The 21,186-nt window shown below is 37.2% G+C and overlaps 2 protein-coding genes across 13 annotated transcripts in view; one reads left to right on the top strand and one right to left on the bottom strand.

Annotated features, from left to right (window-relative positions):
- The window catches only part of FAM227B (family with sequence similarity 227 member B), a 121,202-nt gene that overhangs the window by 53,892 nt on the left and 46,124 nt on the right, over window positions 1–21,186 (bottom strand). The window lies entirely within an intron of this gene.
- Window positions 20,621–21,186, top strand: part of FGF7 (fibroblast growth factor 7) — a 29,419-nt gene continuing 28,853 nt past the window's right edge. For 2 of the 4 annotated variants that reach the window (XM_021407956.1, XM_021407957.1), the window contains exon 1: window positions 20,634–20,839. Coding sequence is in view for 2 of the 4 variants with exons in the window: in XM_021407955.1 (XP_021263630.1) it covers window positions 20,775–20,839 (65 nt within the window). In the remaining 2 variants the exon portion in view is untranslated. Of the gene's footprint in view, window positions 20,840–21,186 lie in introns of all 4 variants that reach the window. The other 2 variants (XM_021407955.1, XM_021407958.1) reach the window with 2 other exon arrangements.

Raw genomic sequence — 21,186 nt, forward strand, 5'->3', positions numbered from 1 at the left:
GAAGATGACTGTAAGAGCATGGCAAGCACAGTGATATTGCCACAGAAATCTCTCCTGGCCACAAGCATTTTGTGGCTCAGGAACCACAGAGGTGGTGACTGTATTTTATAGTTCTCTGTGACATTCTCTCCTAACCAACTCAGAAATCTCTGAAGTTTTAAAAATTTGGTATTTAACAGCATCCTTTGGTCCCTAAGAAAACTGTACGAAGAGCCATTTCTATTTTGTTTTCCTTTGTAAAAAAGTTTAATCTGATGTTCTGCTAGTCTCATTTGTTTTAAAATTAGAAAGTAATCAGAGAACTTATAACACATAACATCTTGCAATAGATAGCTGAAGGCTTTCGTATATTAAAACATCTTGCAAGCAGAAAGCTCATATGATGTTCTGGGAGAAGGAACTGAGGTTCCTTTTCCCAATTCTGCTCATTTAATATTCCCAAACTACTGGATAACAATTTTCTGGATTCAATATTTTCAAGTTTGTATACTATAACCAAAACTTATATTAGAAGTTTTGTAAAACATTGTATATTACACTATAATGTTCCAAGAGATGATTTTACAACACAATTAAACCAGATGAGGATCAGCTGGTTTTTTTTTTTTTTTTTTTAAATCATTGGAAAAATGAGCTTATTTGCAGGTCAAGATACCGAGATGTTCAATAGATAGAGTGCACTTCACATCTCTCAATCCTTAAAGAAAACAAGTGCACCTCACTTAACTCCGTCCTTAAGCAAAACAGATCTCTTCAAGGTTAAAGCAAACAACTTCTCTCAGTAGCAGTGTATTCAGACAACATCAGCATACAGCTAGTGAAATTCTACTCAGTAGAATTCTGCCCTAGTAGAAAGAAGAGGCAGAAAAAGGAAATAAATTCTATCAGCATAGCAAAGCAACGCAATCACGTTGAAGAGTTCTTGAATATTATTTCAGCACATAAGAAGTTTAGTTTCCATGATTGGCATTAGCATCTTCAGAAGTATATTTAGATAGTACCCTCCTGCTGATGGCAGGGCACAAGCCTCCACCATCCACCAAGTCATGCAAGTATACGCAAGAAAACCAGACCTCATTTGTACCCGTTTGTGCGCTTGCACATCAATAGAACATCATGGCTTAAAACAAACAAAAAACTCTAAACATATTTTTAATTGTGGTGTTTTTTTTTTAAACATGTGCAAACTATTAAAACGTTACTTAAAGCATTCTGCTCCTGACAGCTTTAACACACTAACCAAGCTGCCCGGTAGGTTTCTTTCCTTTAAAATATTTTAATTAAATTGAGATTATTATTAAACTCTTCAGCTGTGACCGCAACCTGGACTGTCACCACTGCCACACCATCTGGTGTGCCAGACATGCTCCCAAGTGGAGAGTGGTTTTAAGAATAGGGATGTGGTTCTTCAAGCCTGAAGCTGTCAGACACCATAAACTATACACTATTACTCACATAAGCAGTACACATAACCCTTACTTCACAAATCAGTGTTTAAGCAGACACATAATGGCTGTTTAGCCCTCGATCACGCTGGCAATATCAGTAATAACTAGAAGTGCATATTAAGTTTGCAGTTAGCACAGTGATTTGAATCAGCTGCTTCTGGTGGACAAGCAATGGTTTGGTGGGAGTTCCTGTTCTTTCAATATTATTTCTTGTATATCATCTTCAGCAGTAGCTTGAAGGTAATTAGGAGCTACAATTAGGAAACAGTATGGAAGTTTTCTAGATAGCTATATTATGTCCTTAGAAAATAGAGCAGTAACAACAAGAATTTTAAAAGTCTGATTGCATCAGCTCAGATACAATCATTCTCAATATCTTACAAACATCTTACCTCACTAATATCTTAATGTGTGGTGGAAGGAATGACATCTGCTGCTGCTAGCTCAATGACCTGAAAGTGTCTTGAATAGAGCTTAGAATATATCAGTTGAGAGAAGACAAGCAGGCCACCCAGAAAGACCAAATGTCATGACTGGTCTCCAGAATATTTCTCCTCTTTCACAGTGCAAGGTAATAATTTGATCAGTTTTTCTTTAACATCTGCTGCTAGTTGAGATCTCTGACGGGGTTTTCCAACTGAGATACATTTTGAACATTATTAATTCCCGTGACCTAGTGTCAAAGGCTGATAGAGAAAGTGATCTGGCTGCCTTATCTTCCAGTATTTAATAACAGTATTGGGTAGAAACAGCTGGAAACAATATCACATTTGCTATAATAAATTTTCAGAAGACTGTTGAAAATATCTCAGATCTGGTAGAGCCAAATCAAAAAGCAGCCTTATAAATCAACAGTGCGTAGAGGAACAGCCACATGAGCAAACTGCTCAAGATGATTACCTAATCAGGTTACGTAGGACATAGTCGGAAGTAAACTGACATCTTACAAAATCATATGGAAATCCAGGTACAATTTTGTCCTAAACTTAAAATCCAATTTTTCCTCAATTAAAATAAAGTCAAATCATATCATTTGTTTAGTAATCTTTAAGCTGCAAATGGTCTCTGCAATACCCCTTCACGTGCAGCTTCTGTTCGTTTTTGTAGAAGCTTAGCAGGCAGAAACTTAGAACAAATTCTGAGCTTGCTCTGATATCATGCACAAATTGCTTCATGTAAGTTTTCACTCTGCTGTTGCTTTCAGCTTAAATAGAAGACACAAAAAACACTTTTTTAATCAAAATGATAAAAAAACATGAGCATCTACACCATCATTAGTTATCATAGCATGTCATGAAGTACCTACAAACAAAAGTAAGAAATGAAGAATTGAAAGTGAGGCTGTATCTATAGTTAACGTAGTTCAAAAAGAAAAAAACAAACCAACCACAAACAATTATTTCAATGTCCTCCCCTGCCCAACTTTTCTATGAGATGAGGCAAATTATTATTGCGTGTGTATCTAGGAAATTCCACTAGTAGTGTGTGCACTGTCAGAGAGATTACATGGCTGATGAATGCTTCCAGAACCTTTCTGTCTGCATGCAAAAAAACACCAAAGTTTCTTTATATTCAGCTATGGAGATACTAGCAAAATATGTTAACAGTCTTGAGCAGTGCATTTTAGGGAACAGAAATAGGTTAAGTCCACAATGAAAATAAATTTGTTCTCTTTTTTCTTTTACTCACCACCAAAGAGCTTAACTACATTGAAATTACAAAGTATGTTGTGTATTGCAACTATTTTCTCTAGTTTAAATACTTATACATTTCGAGAAGATATTTTTGTTGCCCGTCTAGGTAAGGAAATTTTTTGTTCATGCATGAACATTTTTCTTCATACTTGTGAGTGGAACAGTTGAATATGTATATACATATGTATATGTGTATCTATACACGTCATCCACCTCTCTGATTAAATACTGCATGTAATTCTGACTAACAACAGTAAGAGTATTGGCAGGAAAAAGCTGATGGTGGTAAACTCTTGAGAAATGGATGGTGATATCTTAGCCATTCAAATTAATGCATACATGCAAAATCCACCCAACATCACCACCAAAAGCTAAACAACATAGGCACAAAATCTCTGTTCTCCATTACTGCTATTCAGATTTAAAGATACACTTGGTTGAAAGAGCAGATTTCCAAGAGGCTTTCCAAGAGGAGTTCAGTTTGCTTCCTCTCCCCCTCTCTCTCCCCAGCAAACGATGAAATACTCCGAGGCCTTTCTACTCTCTGAGTCCATTGGAGGCTGAGAAAGAAGAAGGAGCTAAGATTCTGGTTCTAATTATTATGCTAATTTTGAATACAACTATCAGGTGATGAGGACCTGCTAAGCACTTTAATATGCTCCCCAATTTTTCTAAAATGGAACTAGCAAAGAACTGGTACTGTAGATTTTTTCTGAGATTTTGATATAAATACTTACAAGAAGGGGACACCACTTTCCTGAATGATACAAATTTGGCTCTAATACTTTAATTCCTATGCCACTCATTTTTGAATACAGACATCAATACTTGAGCAAAAATAACACATACATTTGTATCCATATTACTGGATCTTGTGTTTGAAAAGTGTTAGGCACTTAAATAAAATATTGATCACATTTGTGTTCAGTGTCCAAGTAAAGGGAAAGCACTGTGATAAAGTTAGCCAGAAAAGATTTACAGACTTGTAATTGACAGTATCTCTGGGTGTGACAATTAGCAGCTTAATTAGTGCAGTTAACAGCAGAGGCAGTTGACAGAGACAACACAATTCCCTAGAGAGAAAACAGGACTCCTCCCTTTGAGCTCTACTTTGACTTGGATACAAATTTCAAATCAGCAGCGTGAGAAAATGCTTTTACCAAATGCTACCATCAGTAGAGAAATGATGCTGAGTGGAGGATATAGCAACTCACTTATATCATTTCCTATCTGCTTAGAATTAGTTTGTTTTATTGGGCTGGTGAAACTTGTACTACAAAAAGGTAGGCTACGCTTTCTTTGTTCCTCATTACTGTACTAGTCACTATCAAGAATAGTACTAGGTTAGATGTGACCTTCTCTCACTGTTCCCAGCTTTCATTTTAATACTCAGGAACTCTCTTCTTTGTCTCTACTTCGGAGTTGAATGGAAAGTTAGAACTGAAATCCTCCCAAAGATGGGCAATAAACCACAGATCTTTTTTTTTTTTTTCTCCCCTCAGATGTAAATAGGCAAACCTGCATCTTGCTTTCAGTTGCATAAAATACATAATAGCCATGTTTTTAATTAATAAAAATGAATGGCTACAACTAGAATTATGAATAAGAAATCATTTGAGCTTTTGACCACTTTAAAATCACAGCTCAAAAAGCATCGTGCTAACCCTGTATCTGAATACACTGGTTAATGATGCCCAGAAGGCACTAGAAATGCATCTCCATTTAAAGAACAGTCTGGTTGCCACACACACAGATGTATTCTCAGAATAGCAAAATGCTTAAACAGGTGCAGGCAGGCAGGGAATTGCATGTGAATTGTAGGCATGTGGTGAAGGATCTAGAAAGAGCCCAGCTCTAAGATAGCAGGCATTTTCCTACACTTTGAAACTCTCTCTCTAAATATTTAATTTTCACATTTACATCTACCTTAAAAAAAAAAAAAAAAAATGCAAAACCAAACCAAAACAAGGTCAAGCTTGTAAAATGACTCATCTCTTCGATAACATCCTGGAATAAATAATGTAACTCAGCAAGCAATACAATCTACTGAATCCACACCAGTCTCAACTTATTTGTCATTCATGTAAATAGACCAAAACAAGCAGAGAAAAAAAACAAATAAATAGATAAACTGGAGTAAATGTTCCTTACTCTGTGAGCAAGGGCAAAGGTGGAATTAAACTTCAGTTACAAGACTTCCCATATTATGAAATATGCAATAAACATACAATGAATTGTATCAACTTGACTTCCTTGGACTAAGTATAAAAATAAAACATTGATTTTAGAAACTCATTCTATGATGATGTCTAATTTTGAGGTAAATCTGGTTTATTCCAAGAGCAGTTCATCAAGAGGGATTGATTTCTGACAGCTGTTATTGTTTGAAAAGTTAATATCTAGGAATTTTTTTGTATTGATTTGAAAGGGCATATGTTTCTAGAATGTGTAAAGTTTTGATAAAGCAGAGATCATTTATCTGCTTTCATTTTGTACAATAAAGCTGCTCTTAATATTCTTATCTTCTAATATTGATTGCTAAATAGGGTGACTTTATCATACCATCAGTTTTTAAGAAAATCATTGAAGTCAGGTGGGTTTTCTGCTCCAGAATGGAGGAATTATATGATCCAGTATCATCACCATCTTTGTTGCAGTGAGAAAATAAAACTAACGATTTTTAACTACACAAGATGAAGAAGTAAAGGCTCTATTAAGCCAGATTTGTAAGTAGTATGCTTATTAATAAAAGTGAGAAGTTATAAATTTAGCTACAGTTAATAAAGTAAATTTCGTTCTATTATGGATTTGGTAATATTAACCTTGTTTGATGAACTACTTGGAGATTCATGCCAAAGATCTCTTCCAGTCTCTCTCCGCCCTCCATGTATCCTATTTACCCATCTATTCTGGAAAATTCCAAATTGGCTCTACACACACAAGGAACTATTTTTGTGAGCCCTCTGTTTCTCCAGCCAAGGGTGTCACGGTTCAGACAAAAGGCAAAACTGAACTGCCTTCTGTAAACAAGACAGCAGCATCTCCCAGAGTGGAAGGGGGAGCTTGTGATTTTTACTGGGAGAAGGTGGAGAGGAAGCTGATAAAATTTGGCAAAAAAGACAGCACTTGTTCTGGTACTGACATCCAGGATAGGGCTGTGAGAAACTACACGCGTGTTCCAACTAGCTAATAAAATGGTGGGAAAAATAAAATAAAATGATAAAATATAGCTCTTAAAAACCAAAGAAGTTCTATGACTCCTCATCATTTACTGAGCCTTTATCCCACACTGGGAATGTGTTTTATGCAACAATACTTACCCTGTTCCTAAATATACGTACAAGGAAAATCATGTGAACATGTACTTTTTTGTTGTTGTTGTTATCTACACAGTTATGCTGTATTTTGAAAGCAATTACACAGCTCATGTAGAAGCTAAATCATAATACATACAGGAAACATTCTAGAGGAAAGAACTAAGTCAGACAAAAGAATACAGAAATTAAACCAAGAGCACTGAAAGACAGATTTGGTTTATACTCAGGGTATAATTTCAACACTGGAAGCAGTAGCCAGTGCAAACCATCTGAAAACATTCCCAGGTTGGAAACTCGGTTTAGTACCCATAGATTGAGATTGGCTTCTTGGGAAATCTAAATATGCCAAAGAGACAGCGAAATGATTCTCCACCCCATTCCTTCAGTAGAAGCAAAAGTATTTTTGACTCATGAAAATACTTCCAAATTGGAACATTCTAAAGATGAGAACAGTTTATGAAATACAGCTGAAATATCTCAAAAAATAGGAATAAGGGTCAAATAACATCCAGTTCACCAAAGTAACATATCAGGGAATCTTCCATCTTTCCATTCTTTAAAATTCTATAATTCCACTCCCCTGCCCCAATTCACAATAAAGTATCTCTTAAAGTTTTTTGTTTTATGTAAATACCTGTCAAAGAAATATAATAGCTACAAAACATGAGGGTTCCAAAGGAGCTTTGTAAATAGTGGCTAGTAATATTTCCTTTTATCTACCACTGAAATGCGTCCACGTCTAACAGCAATGTAGTATCACTTCAGATGTTTGCAGCAGAAATAATCAGTTCAGTATCTGAAGTGAAGAATATTCTACTGCATAGATGTTATAAAAATTGGACTCCACCAGCAGAAGGAACTGCACCATTCTAGCAAGTCACTCCTTGATGCATAACGCCAAGGAATAGCCTTTTACAATCTCTCTCATGTGAATGGGAAGTTAAAAATCTAACATTTCATCAGCGTAACTGACTTTGTTGCAGGATGATGGAACAAAGCTATTCAAAACATTTCCTTGGCCAACACAGTTGCAATAGCATTCATGCATTTGTTTCTAGTTTATTTAAAAATGCAAAACAAAAACTTCAAGCAATGAGAGGTGCTGTGGCTTTTCCAATTTAATGTAGTCACTGGATATCCCTCACCTGATGTTCTAAGTATAGAATATTTACAGAAGTTCAGATAAAATTCTAAAATTTTATGTTCTGTAAGTTCTAAAGGTTTCATTGCTTTGCTGTTTTATATAGTTTGCTCTTTTAAACCTGTGATATCGTGGAAGTGTTAAGAAATTAACCATTTGCTGCTCTCTTTCCTCTATTAAGGCTTGTACTTAGAAAACAAGAGCGGTACTTCTTAATAAATTAGAGACACTAACTGCTGAATTTCATTTCTGTACCCCTCCTTCACGCTCTCCCACCAGGAGCACAGACCTTTAGAAGAATTCCACTGATGGTGACTGCAGTCAAGGTGCTCTAAAACATAACAATTTGCAAAATTTTAATTTTTCTTTTTTATTTCAAACTTTAACTTTTCTTAAAACCAGGTTTGAGTAGAAAGGACTAGAGGTCATGAACCACAACTTTCACGTAGAATTTTAGTCTCTAAAATAATTAATGTATAACGCAGTCATCCTGCCAAGAATGTCACTCCCAATTCAGTCATACTGATATTAAATTGGACCTTCAATTTTAAAATTTACCATACCCTGCTTCAGTGAGGAACTTTGCAGAATCAGAGCAAAGAGAGAAGCAGGAATATATTAAAGTGACAATTCCAAGAAATATTTTGAATGCTGAATGAAAGGGTTTGATACTCTGAAATTAGAGCTCACTCAACTCAAGTATACACTCTCCCCACCTGCCAAATATATTTCTTAAGGAGAACTTCTTCAGATTATTCTGCAATAATGTGAAAGCCTAGCATGGAGATGGCACCAGTGGTAATTCTTTAAAGGAGCTGACGACATAAGGATGTAAATATGAATATAACTGAGGTAGGTCAACTCTTCAACAAACTTTACCACATTACATTAGGTACTGGAGTCTGCTGTCTTACTGACTGTTGTGAACTCATGAGAATTTCATAGATATCATGTTTCAGCGTTACATACTCACTAAAAGTACGTATGCACGCATAACTCCAAGAAATTCTCTCAGTCAGTCTCTCCCCTTTGTTGCTGACTCAAACCAAGAAATACAGAAAAAAATACTATCACCTGAAGGCTGTTTGGCAACTTCTTTGAGCGGCTAGCACACAGCCTTGTTATAAACTAATCACTGTCACTTTCCGGCAGGCTCAGTGTATAGGCCAAGTACTAAATCAACTAACAAAGTAAAGAAAAACACGACTAAGACCTCCAACCCTATCATCTCTAAAAGCAAAAGTTCACCCATAAACAAACTCAGGAGCTGCTTTACCATTTTCTTTTTCAACAGATTGCTTTAGTTTCCACAACCTTTGGTTTGGCACTTTCCATAAATACTAAAATGTTCAGACATTTAAAAAAACACCAGGAATTCCTGACAGTTCGAAGGGTTTGTCTATGTGGATGTCAGACATTTCTCTATTATTAGGACCCAGGGTGAGTTTAATCTACAAAGAGATCAGTTGGCCTACATCATTAACACACTTCTACAAACAGTGGATAAAACAGTTTTAAATTACCAGAAGTTGCATCATTATGGATTATTATTGTAGCATTGTTAGCCTTCTATAATATGATGTTGCTCCCCCTGGAATACTGATTAAAATAGGAACCAGATGTGCTTCTCATGACCAGATCGAAAAAGATAAACATCCAGAAAATCAGTTCAAATAAAAAGGATGCCCTGGGGGTGTTTCTCAAAACTGAAGAGGGAGAGCATATGCATCTTCAGAAAGGTGGGGCAGGAACTAAAAAAAACCCTCAAGACCAGACCTCTCCTCTTTTACAAGAAGACCTAAGAAACATGGAACAATTTGGTCCTTCAGACACCTATTTTGGCTACACTCTGGTGTACCATTATCTTAAAACACTGTCCACAGAAACAAAGAAAAAAAAAACCCCAAAAAAATCAGTATTTTCAGTTTTGCTTACAAATCAACAAGAAATAAAGCTCAGAAAAAAAAAAAAAAAAGAGTGACTGTTTTATATCTAGATCTCTATATTTTACAGGAATACTGCTTTGGTTTACTGGCCTGTAAAAAAGATATGAAAGTTCCAAAAATAATCTTCTGCTCTAGAGAGCCACTAACTGGAGGCCTTATCTTCTTGCCAGTGCTGATGGGAGCTCTTTTTCTGCAAAATGCAAGCTAGTATCTGGTATCTTGAAAACTGTGACTAAGACATAATAGCACTGCTTTGCAGAATAGACCAGCTGTTTTCTCCACATGCATTAGAAAAGAGCAAGATTTCCATTCACAAAGGAACAGGGACCACATGTCACAAAGGGAATTTCAGGATCAATCCTCAATGCCTCAGTTTCTACAACAGATTTCAATGTGACCATACTGAAGCCAGATACTTTTCCCCCTACACCTCTGCATCTAGGAAAGGAACCAAAGACCATGCAAAAGGGAACTTCTCTACTTTTTTTGATAAGTACGCAGTTGAATGGATTTCTTGAGCGGGAAAAATACCAAACCAACCAACCAGCAACAACACAAAATAAAGCACATCAATGTCTTTGGCCCTTATCTACCTAAATTTCAGCAGAACTAGAAAAGAGACCCAGGCTGACCCTGCTCAGCACTAGCTCCAATTGCTACTATCCTGGCTGCCTCAGCTGAAAGAAACATCCACTGGGAAAAGTACAGGTCACACAATCAGGTTTGCTAAACTTGCCTTGAAATAGTACAGTTTATAAAAGCAAAACAGACAACTTATCTCTGGCTTCTACAAACAAACACTTTTTGTGTGAATAAAGCTTTTTCCCTGTGCAGTACAATAGTCTCTAGAAGTCTTTTACTGCACATCACCAGAGTCAAAATACATTGATTATTCAATGTATTTACACTAAACCTAGAAACAATTCCACACAGTAGAGCTTCATGCATATTTGATTTGTCAGAGAAGAAATAACATAATCTAAGTTTTGAAAGAAAACACTAGACAGGAGGAGAGGGGATTTGTATGAGAAATTCCTTGATCCTTCCCTGCACTTCGGTAAAATGACTCCAGGCCATTCAAGCGTACCTTCACAGGATCCCCTATTTTGTAGCTCTTGTTTCTTCTGACTTACTTTATACATTAGGAGCTCCTTACTTTCCTCTTTTCATCCCCAGGTTTCACATCTCTCTCACTTCTTTTAGGATTTGCCAGGATTTTTCCATTATTTCTTCTCTTTCAGTGATTTTAATGCCATTTAATTTTCTTCATCCCATAGCTGGTTCTCTATTCTCTTCCACATAGTAACACCTGTTGGTACATTAATAGGCCCCTTTGGATACTTGAGGATGCTCAACATTCTCCTCGCGCACAGGTTCACCAAGCTTGCCAATTCAGGCAATAAGCTACTCAGGAAGTATGTGGACATTGAAAAGACTGATATTTGATCAAAGTTGCATTCTTTGAGACATCTGCTATGTTTGAGATAACAGTAGTTGTGCCTGTAACTATTACAGAAATTGTTTGGTTAGAAGAGTCTAAAGTAAAATTATTTGCTCCTCACGTTGAAGAAAGAGGCAGAAGTACCTTGATTCAACACTGCAAACATTCCTCTGGAGGCATAAGAACACTCCCACTGTGCAAAATATTTCTAATGGAATAAATGTCAGCTTCTGCGTATTTTTAAATGTTTTGTGATTCTACACTTCCTACTGCTTCACGCTACAAATTGTGGAAATCAGCAAGTATAAATTTTCTTCTGATATTGGATTAGTTGATAGTAAGATTGCAAAATAAAAAAACTCTGAATTTGGTAAATCCAGCATTAACATCATTCATGCAAACTTGCTTCATCGTTTGTGGGCATAATCAAGTACTTTTTCCACAGCTGTACAGAGACTCATCAATCACAGAACCATAGGAGTTGGAAGGGATCTCTGGAAATTGTTTATCTACCTCCTGTTAAAGCAGGTTCTCTACAGTTGGTTAGGGCGGAAATGTCCAGGAGGGTTTTCAATACCCCTAAAGATGGGAACTCCACAGGTTCTCTGGGCAGTTTGTTACAGTGCTCTGTAACCCTCAAAGTAAGTTTGTTTTTCCTTTGTATGGAACTTCTTGTGTTCCAGTTTGTACCCGCTGCCCCTTATTCTGTCTCTGGGCATCTAAAGTCAATACATTAGAGGGAAGGGAAGCCATCCAGAGGGACCTGGACAGGCTGGAGAAGTGGGCCCACGAGAACCTAATGAGGTTCAACAAGGCCAAATGCAAGGTGCTGCACTTGGGCTGGGGCAATCCCAGGTATTTATACAAACTGGGGGAAGAACTCCTCGAGTACAGCCCTGCGGAGAGGGACTTGGGGATCCTGGTGGACGAGAAGCTGGACATGAGCCAGCAGTGTGCGCTGGCAGCCCGGAAGGCTAACTATGTTCTGGGCTGCATTAAAAGAGGAGTGGCCACCAGGGAGAGGGAGGTGGTGGTCCCACTCTCCTCAGCTGTTTTGAGGCCCCATCTGGAGTACTGTGTCCAGGCCTGGGGCCCCCAGTACAAGAAAGACGTGGAGCTCTTGGAATGAGTTCGGAGGAGGGCGACCAAGATGATCAGAGGGCTGGAGCACCTCTCCTATGAGGAAAGGTTGAGGGAACCAGGCTTGTTTAGGTTGGAGAAGGCTCCAGGGAGACTTGAAAGGTGCATATAAACAGGAGGGGGAATGATTATTCACAAGGGTGGATAGCAATAGGACAAGGGGGAATGGTTTTAAACAGAGACAGGGAGGTTTAGGTTAGATATTAGGAGGAAGTTTTTCCACACAGAGGGTGGTGATACACTGGAACAGGTTGCCCAGGGAGCTTGTGGATGTCCCATCCCTGGAGGCATTCAAGGCCAGGCTGGACGTGGCTCTGGGCAGCCTGGTCTAGTGGTTGGCGACCCTGCACTCAGCAGGGGGGTAGAAACTCAATGATCTTTGAGGTCCTTTTCAACCAAGGCCATTCTATGATTCTATGATGATTCTATGATCACTGAAAAGAGCCTGGCCGTATCCCTTGCCTATTAAGGTATTTCTGAGCACTGATAAGATCCCCAGTCAAGATTTTCTTCTTGTTGCTGAAGTAATGTCTATTAAAGTCATGTTGGTTGCAAGGCCATGGAAAAAAGCAGACAAAAGTAAAAGGCATTACTGACAAAAATCTCACAATCTTCATACTAGGATCTAAGAATTGTAACAAGATTTTAGAATACTTTAAGATAGCTCTTTTCTTCCACAGGCTTCTCAGTCAAGAAAAGATAAACATTTTAGGGACCAACAGTATTTATCAGGAAGGGCACAGACCATTTACTTGTGTAGAAAAATTAATCTGTAACTAAAGATTATAGAATACATGTTAAATTTGATAAACTATTCACCAGAGACATCTTAGAAACCAAGAATTTATACCAGATGCTGCCAATGTATTGTTCATGCCTAACAATGCTATGAAACAAACAAATAAACAAAGGCATGATCTTCAGAGAAGGATTTTACTGCAATGTGGTTAACTAGCAAAAAACTGATTGTTAAAATTCTTTCAAATAAAGAAATAAATAAATATTTGAGGAAAGAGTGATTTTATCTCCTTAGTGTGTGTTTTTTTAAGAACTGGATTTAAAAATAAAAAACACACGCTCACAGTTGGCTCCCACGTTCAGCACAGCAATTTTATCGCTGGAGCTGGTATACCTACTTTTGTGTTTATAAAACATTTTTTTCATAGGTATCAGGAAAATCAAAATCCGGTGTATATATGCATATGAGAAAGTTTTAAAAACGATTTTCAGAGTACTGGATATTTACAAGACATCACATGCACTTATTTTTTGTGCTCAGCAGTCTCCAAAAATCACATAATTCCTAAGTGAATAATGAACATTCTTACAAAATTTTCTTCTCAAACATGATGCATATATTTTTAAAACACATGCCATAGTTTTTCATCTCTAATGGATGAGGAAATATATACCACTGAAGCAAAAGAGCAGTAATCATACATTCTTTGTAGTCATACAAAGTCAGTTCAAAAAAATGTTCTTTTAATACAGAAAAGATCTGCTGTCAAGTATGGCATTGCCAAGAGATGCAGTAGGTAGAAACTAGGCAGATGCTGCAGATTCATTCAATCCAATATTGTAAATTGACAAGAAAAGCTACCACTGCACAAGACAAACTGCTATTAAGGCATCAAGTTTTCTCTCCGCTTTAGTACTAAAGTTTAAAATGTTGTCTGCCATGGGAAAGAATAGAATACACAGATGACTTAGTCCTTGGCTGGTTTCCCCCCTCTGCCTCTTTATCACCTCCCAAATGTTCTGCATTCCAATTTCACTTAACAGTAATATTTAGGTTTGAGTGGATAAAATTTAGCTACAGCGGACAATCTTAGTCAAAAGTAAGCACGAAAAAACTAGCAACTGAAATACTGTTAAAAGTATAGAAATTATCTTAGTAATGTCATAATTATGATAAGCAAAGCAAGCCAGGAGCAAAGAGGCAGATCAGACCTATATCAGTTCTGATTCAGATCTGTTTTAAAGCCTGACCTTCATCAGCTGCTGACAAAATTCTATCCTTGCTAATGCCAGAAGCCCAGCAAATAACTACTTAACAGTGTGACAGCTGCAGTGAGAGACATTTAAACTCAAGACAGTACAGCTGTTCCCCAACAGAACAGATCACTCCTTGAATCTACAAAAGAACTACACGTATAGAGAAGCAGGACAGTACCTCAGAATAAAAACTACCTTCATTCTAGGCAACAAAACGTCACACCTTGCCAAAACTCTTGCTGGAACTGTGAAAGGAGCTCGACAAATTGAGAATATGTCAGAATTGTAATGTCCTTTGAATGCAAAGGCATTCTGAAACTTTACTCTGCCCTTTATATTCAAGCCACAGAAAATCTGGTCTACTGGTCCATACCCACACTACATGCCTCAGGAACCATGCTGACACGCTGGTTCTAACCCTGCTCTTGTACTTGGCGTCTGAGTACAGATCTCAGCATTCTCACATCCTCCTTTCACACTCTTACAGATTATCAAATGATTACTCTGGCCTGACGTTACACAGATTTAGTAGGATATTGTGGACTTTATAATCAGTGAGGGAATGGAGAAAAGCAGGGAAAGTGGTGGAGAACACGCTGTAAATCAGTCATTAACAGTTTCTCTATTAAAGGCATTCTTAGTAAATTCACTCAGTTCTGCAAATGTTTATTTGTCATCCAAACAGTAAACAACGGGGAAGTACTACAACCGAGGCTAAATGGGGTCCCTGTCTCTGACAGGTATTTAATAACATGCAACTATTATAGAGAATTGCTCTTTTTCTGAATTTACTCATGAGTTTTTAACTGTATGCATAACCTCACAGGGGAACAGGGCCCTTTCCTCCCTTCCCCCCTCTTACTATTTGCTTTTAGATCAGACATAATATAATACAGCCAAATAGTTAACTGAAGGTTAGGAAAGGGTTTACTCTAGCTATTTCCTAAAATCAAATATTAAAAACAGCAGTAATCCAGTAGCCTTTCTGCCATATACAGTCTCATGTTTTGGTATTTTGCAGTTGCTTTTACTGATGACATCACCCTTCTTAATTGCCTACTTCAAACAGAAATAATGCAAGCCACTGAAGAAAAGTCAAGTTAAACCTCAAGACTTAAAACACTTGCAAATAAGATAAAAGAAGGAATCCATGTTAAAGCTCAGGTGAAACCCTGGACCTACTTAAGTACGTAGAGTTTTGCTACCAGCTTAGGTATAGCCATGCCCCTTAAACTGAAGATGTCATAATTTATATCAGTGTCATTCCATACAGTGACACTTTCAATGCACTGTATGGGCAAGTGTTTATTTGAAAGTCTGAATAATATTGTTAAACTGCAATGAAAGTATCTATGTGGCTAATCATGTCATCTGTATATTTTCTATTCCTTCTGTTGTCCATTTATACATACATCACAGTCAAAGCTCTTGCTGTTAGGCGAGTGTGTCTCAGTGAAAAGACTGTCCTTTCAGGAGCTGCATGGGAAAAATCAAGTATTTGAAGAAAGAAAATCGGCTCGGGAGAAAGAAAAAAGAAAAAAAAAAGAATGAAACGTGCACTTTGCAGGAGCAAAGGCTAGGAACAAACTCCAGAAAACCCACACTACCTACCCAGAATACATTAATATGATTGAAAGCCAGATGTTTTGCTGTGTAAATCACTGCAGTATGATAGAAATCTGACTCATAAATCATTCTGATTTATGTAAGAATATATTACCCATAATTTTATATCTTTAATGTTCTTTAAAAATGTAACTATTAGTCAGGAGATGACAAGAGTTTACTTTGATAACATTAGTTTGGCAGTCCCTGTGAGTATGCAGCATGATACAGACTAATCTGTGTCATCATTCTTTTCCTCACGAGTTCCCTCCCTAACTTAACGCACAAGATAAATAACTGGCGTTTTGTGCCCTTGGAGTACGTTACCCCACAGCACAGTACATGTGGAGCATGTACGTGAGTGTGATTAAGTTTTTAAAATTCCATCCCAGGAGTGCTATTGCATGCAGAGTACTCAACTGGAAGCAGTACACTTCGGATCTATCGCTGCTCTTTGATTACAGGAACTGCCAGCTATAGCAGGCTGTAAGCAAACGGAGGTCCCTCATATTTTGGGCCATGCCAAAGATCTGCAGTGTAGGTTCATGATCAACCAAAAAACTGCTTCTGTGTAAACCCTGGTTTCATTTTACATTTTGGAAGTATTCCTGTCATATTTTCCTTGCCTCCTGACTTACTGTCTCTGTCCTTTGATCCCCATCCCTTGCTCAACTTTCTGCAGTAGTCCTTCTGAATCATATTCCTCTCTTCCGTGCCAGCTCTTCCTTCTCCTGCATGTTCCTGGCAGCATCCATTCCCACTCCCCTAATTAAATCCTACTAATCTCTCACTCAAAGCATTTTATCCCAAATTCAGACCACTTGCTATCTCTATTCTCCACAGCCAGCTTTCAGATGACTTACGTACTATAGATATATACATATTAGATTACCCACTGCTAAGTGACATTGCCAGTCCTTCTATTAAACACAAGCATAAGATGTTAAGACATGTCATTATAATTGCTGCACATTTTTACTAATCCTCTTAATGGCATTTTCTTTCTGACTTTAACTGGCAGTATCTCTACATATCAAAGTGCAGTGCTTAATGCACCACTGTCTAACTATGAGTAGATGCCAAAAGGTAGTTACTGGATGTCTACTGCTCATATCACCTTTATTGTGCTTTAATCAAAGAGTGCAAATTGCAGTTAAAATCAAAGACAGGACCATATAGCTTGCAAAACCTAGTTCTTTTCCATGATGAGATATTAATTAGAGATATAAATAAATATTTGAATAAGAGGATAATTTTCCATTCTCAATCAACCTTTGTTCAATGAGGTATACACGCAGCATTAGAAGATCAATGAAGCCACAGTTAGAAAAAAAAAATAGGCTGAAAACTGTCCTCCAAATCTGCCTTCAGATGGGCTCCAATTAAAAGGAACTAAAACTGTTTTCTAAGATTAAAAGACTTGCAGATAGGCTAATAACGAGTATGTATTATTGTGGCAACAAAGTTTTATTCTTGCTTTAGACTTCATTCACAAATTATTTTTTTGTTATGGTCAATAAAATGTTTAACTATTGAGTAAAGCACAATAATTAAGCTATGTATGGAGCTAGGTGAAAGGGTAGAAGTGGGTGGCTTGTCTGAGTACTTGAAAAAAAAAACCAAAACAAAAACACACATTGTGTGCATATTTCAGTCTTGGATATTCCTATCTGTGCATAGCCATACTCTGAATTAAAAGCAAAGCTTGAAGACCTTATTTCATATTTATTACTAACAATGTAAAATTTAATAATTACAAAGGGAATTTCATAAGACTTTTCCATCCCATTTTAGCTGTTGCCACAGGGTCCTAATATCCAACTTCTTAGGTTAAAAGTCTGACACTGAGACTATCTTCTTACTGTCTCCAATTCTGAGAATTTTGGCAGATGTTCTAAAGCAAATTGGAAATGAATTGGAGAACAACGAGCAGCAGAATATCAGGTATGCGTTGCCCTGAAGGCAAGTTGGACAAAATGGAGAGTTTTCTTGTTGTGATTTTTTTTTAAACTGCCTTTATGACCCAATGCTAAACTTGGGTGGTACATATTACAAAACTGCACAATTTTCATAACTAAAAGCAAAGTTCTTCTCATTTATTTTCACTTTCTCCTTTCCAATATGTGCACTGCCCACAGCACTGCTACAAGTGAATGCGAGTGAGCAGGAACCAATGCATGAGTTAATGGAAAGGGGGCAGGTTTTAATACTAAAGGATGGGTTAAAGCACATTTATTTTGCAAATTTTCATGTTTCATGTTGCCACGATACTTCACTTCTTCAAATACACTTTAGCAAGAGAAATACAAAACTGCCAGCATATCAGGTCAACAGTTTCTTTGTATAATTAAAGACCTGCTTGGGATTCAATTTGCAAAGCCCTTAGTGTGCAAGTTTTTAAGAAGCTAGAGGAAGAAGTGCCAGGCAAGATAAATATTCCATAAAACTAAAATAAAACAATTTGAGAAGGATATTAGTTGTGCTTGGCTTAAAAAGAAGTGAGTTGAATTCATGCAAAAAATCCTGACTTGCATATGCAGATCAAGATGGCATCCTTTCATTAAAAATTAAGCAGCTGTACTTGTTGCACAGCAAGACAAAACTGTGTGATTAAATAAAAATACAGTTAAAGGATTTTGAAAAAAGTTATATAATTAGTTTCAACATTCTCACATTTTCTATCAGCAGTAATTAAAGAATAATTATATTGTTCACTGACTAAGCTCACAGTTAGTGCCTTAAACTTTCTTTTTAATTCTAAATCCAAAACTTCATAAATATCTGAAGCACAGCATAAACATACATAGCAAATGATTTATTTTTCAGATTCAAGAGAAATACATATCTATGTCCGGACCATGCACAGCTCGAGGTTTCTAGAACTGAAACCTCAGGTACACATCATTCTCCTGCAACTAACTGTCAGAAACAGTAAGTTAGTAAGGAAAAATAAAAAATTAAAACCAGTTTGGATCTGAAAGTGAAAGTTGTTACTGCTCATAAAAAACCCACACAGAATATTTACAAAACCATTTCTACTTGCATCCTACTTTGCTGAGTAAAATACATGAGACATGTTACCTTTGGTTGCTTTCTTTTTAATACACAACAGATAAGCCTTTTGAATACCACAGATTTTTTTCATTGCTATCATTCTGTCTTCAGACTGTGGAGTAGATCTGAGAACACACCGATATAAATCCAGCAAACGTACTGGCAAAAACACAACTGAGATAAATCATTGCAGCCCCACTTCTGGTCAGAAGGGTAGACGTGGGTTGACAAGACACGAAGTTAAGGTGGAAACTGCTGTAATCGCAGTTTATAAGAGATAACTTAATGAAAGTCTCTTTGTGTAGCTACTATGGACATTCAGCCTTTGGAAGTCACACAGTGTCACGCACATACTGAGCCCTTGCTGACTAGGAAAACTAGGCTGAGGCACAGAATATAGAGAACAGAATATGCTGAAATGGAGATACTAAAAAGTTGATCACCCTTGGATTGTGAGTGAAAATGGTTATAAATAAGTAAAATGAGGGACAAATTGGATTAATCCAAGGGAGCACTAACAAGGAAGCCGAGGACTTCAAGGAAGGAAATGAGTCATTCCCTGCACACAGGAAAGGCTGTGTAATGCAAGGTGGGGTAGCCTCTTCTACCTCTGATGTTTATTTGCAATCATCCCAGTGAAAGCCCCCATGTTACTTGTGTCCCCCTTACCACAAGGTGGCACATATGTACACTGCACGGTATTTAGCTGCCTCTATACAGTGTTTCCATTAATTTCTAAGAAGTAACTGTTAACAATGTCTATAGAACTGGGGGAGTGGCAAGGGAAGCAAAGCAGGTAATGATAAACTGCATTATTGCATCAAGTATAGACAACTAAATTATTCTTGATTCATGAATTCCAAACTTTCCTTCTTAATATTATCTACAGAAGGGTTTTAAGTGTATTCTCATTTACAGTGTAGAAGTTAAACAAGATAAAGAGCTACTTTAAAACCTATCTTCTGTAACTTTAAAAAATACATTCATCAGAATCTCAACAGATTTTACAGATGAAATGGAGCACAGACTTGGATAGAAGACTGATGCCAGGGATGGATATAAGCTCATAAGCAGAAAGCCAGGCACATTACCCATTACTCCTATTCTGGGGAGTGAAAGCCTGCTGCCCATCCACTGGCTGGTGCATGAGAGTTTTACTTGTGTTACTACAACTTTTCCCTTCACATTCTGAGTTTCAGGAACTAATAACCACCTATGCTAAGGAAGTCTGTTCCCTAGTAGCACTTTTCCCTTCACATTAATAAAGCTTGCAATCTGAATGTCAGTCTTTCAAACATCCAAATATGCACTTTCATTTTCCCCTAGTGGAAGATCACATACAATCTCAGTGATATTTTTTTTCTTTGCAGTGGTTCCTCTTTTCAAGTCTATGATATAAAAACAGTAGCACAATCTATAACGGCCACAGCATACTCTCTCCACAATACATAATGAACCCACATGTTTTGTATGTCCATCAGAAATGCAATAAGCAGAGTATGAACCCACCAAGCCGCAGAAAAGATTTGAAAGAAAACTGAAATAAGTGTGTGTGTGTCTAAAAGAGGGGAGAATTCTTCTTTAAGACAGAAAAATACTGACCTAAACCAAAGCACAGAAACACTAACTAGCATGCAAAGCAATTCTATCCACACATCATGGGATCTGTGTTTTTAGAAAGTAGATTCTTGGAGATTTGAAGTATAAACTATGTACATAGCTCCCTCTGATGACCACTGGACACGATACAATGCAAGCCTCCTTTTATTTTTGTTCGTGCATTCAACTGACAGCTGACTGGTTAAATTCTAATTGCTTCCAAGTGAGGTCAGCAAAGGTATTTATCGAAAAGGACTGAACAACAGGCTCAACACACACATGCACGCACACGCATAAGCACACATCTCTCCAGCGTGTTGATTTATGGAAACAATTACTATTTTGGTGGAGTCTTTCTGAGCTGAGAAAGTTTGTAGCTGCAGTGGTGTGTCTCATGTTGCAAAAAGCAGACAACAGAAATGGAATACTTGGGTATCCGGCTCTTATCAACAGGAACAAGTAAGTTATCTGTCCTTTATGAGAACATTTAAGTTTCTAACAGTTAATAAGCTTTATCTTCGTTTGTATATGCTAGATGCTAAAAAGCATTAAGAAAACTGTTCATATTGATAAACAAAAGCAGGAATAAAAACACAGGCTAAGACTGAAGTCTGTCTTGAAATTCGAACTAGGGAAGTGTTACCTGATAATCGTGTTAATAGTGAAGATATATGTATGAAATAATCAGCAGAATCTTACCATGCATGAGAAAGTATTTCTGCTATATTAGTAGAGGATTTTTGGAAGGACTTAAGAGTGAAGATAGAACAATGTTTACAATCAGTTTAAATGTCTGTTTATGTAAT

Source organism: Numida meleagris, chromosome 9 (genome assembly GCF_002078875.1).
Source record: "Numida meleagris isolate 19003 breed g44 Domestic line chromosome 9, NumMel1.0, whole genome shotgun sequence".
Classification (NCBI taxonomy): domain Eukaryota; kingdom Metazoa; phylum Chordata; class Aves; order Galliformes; family Numididae; genus Numida; species Numida meleagris.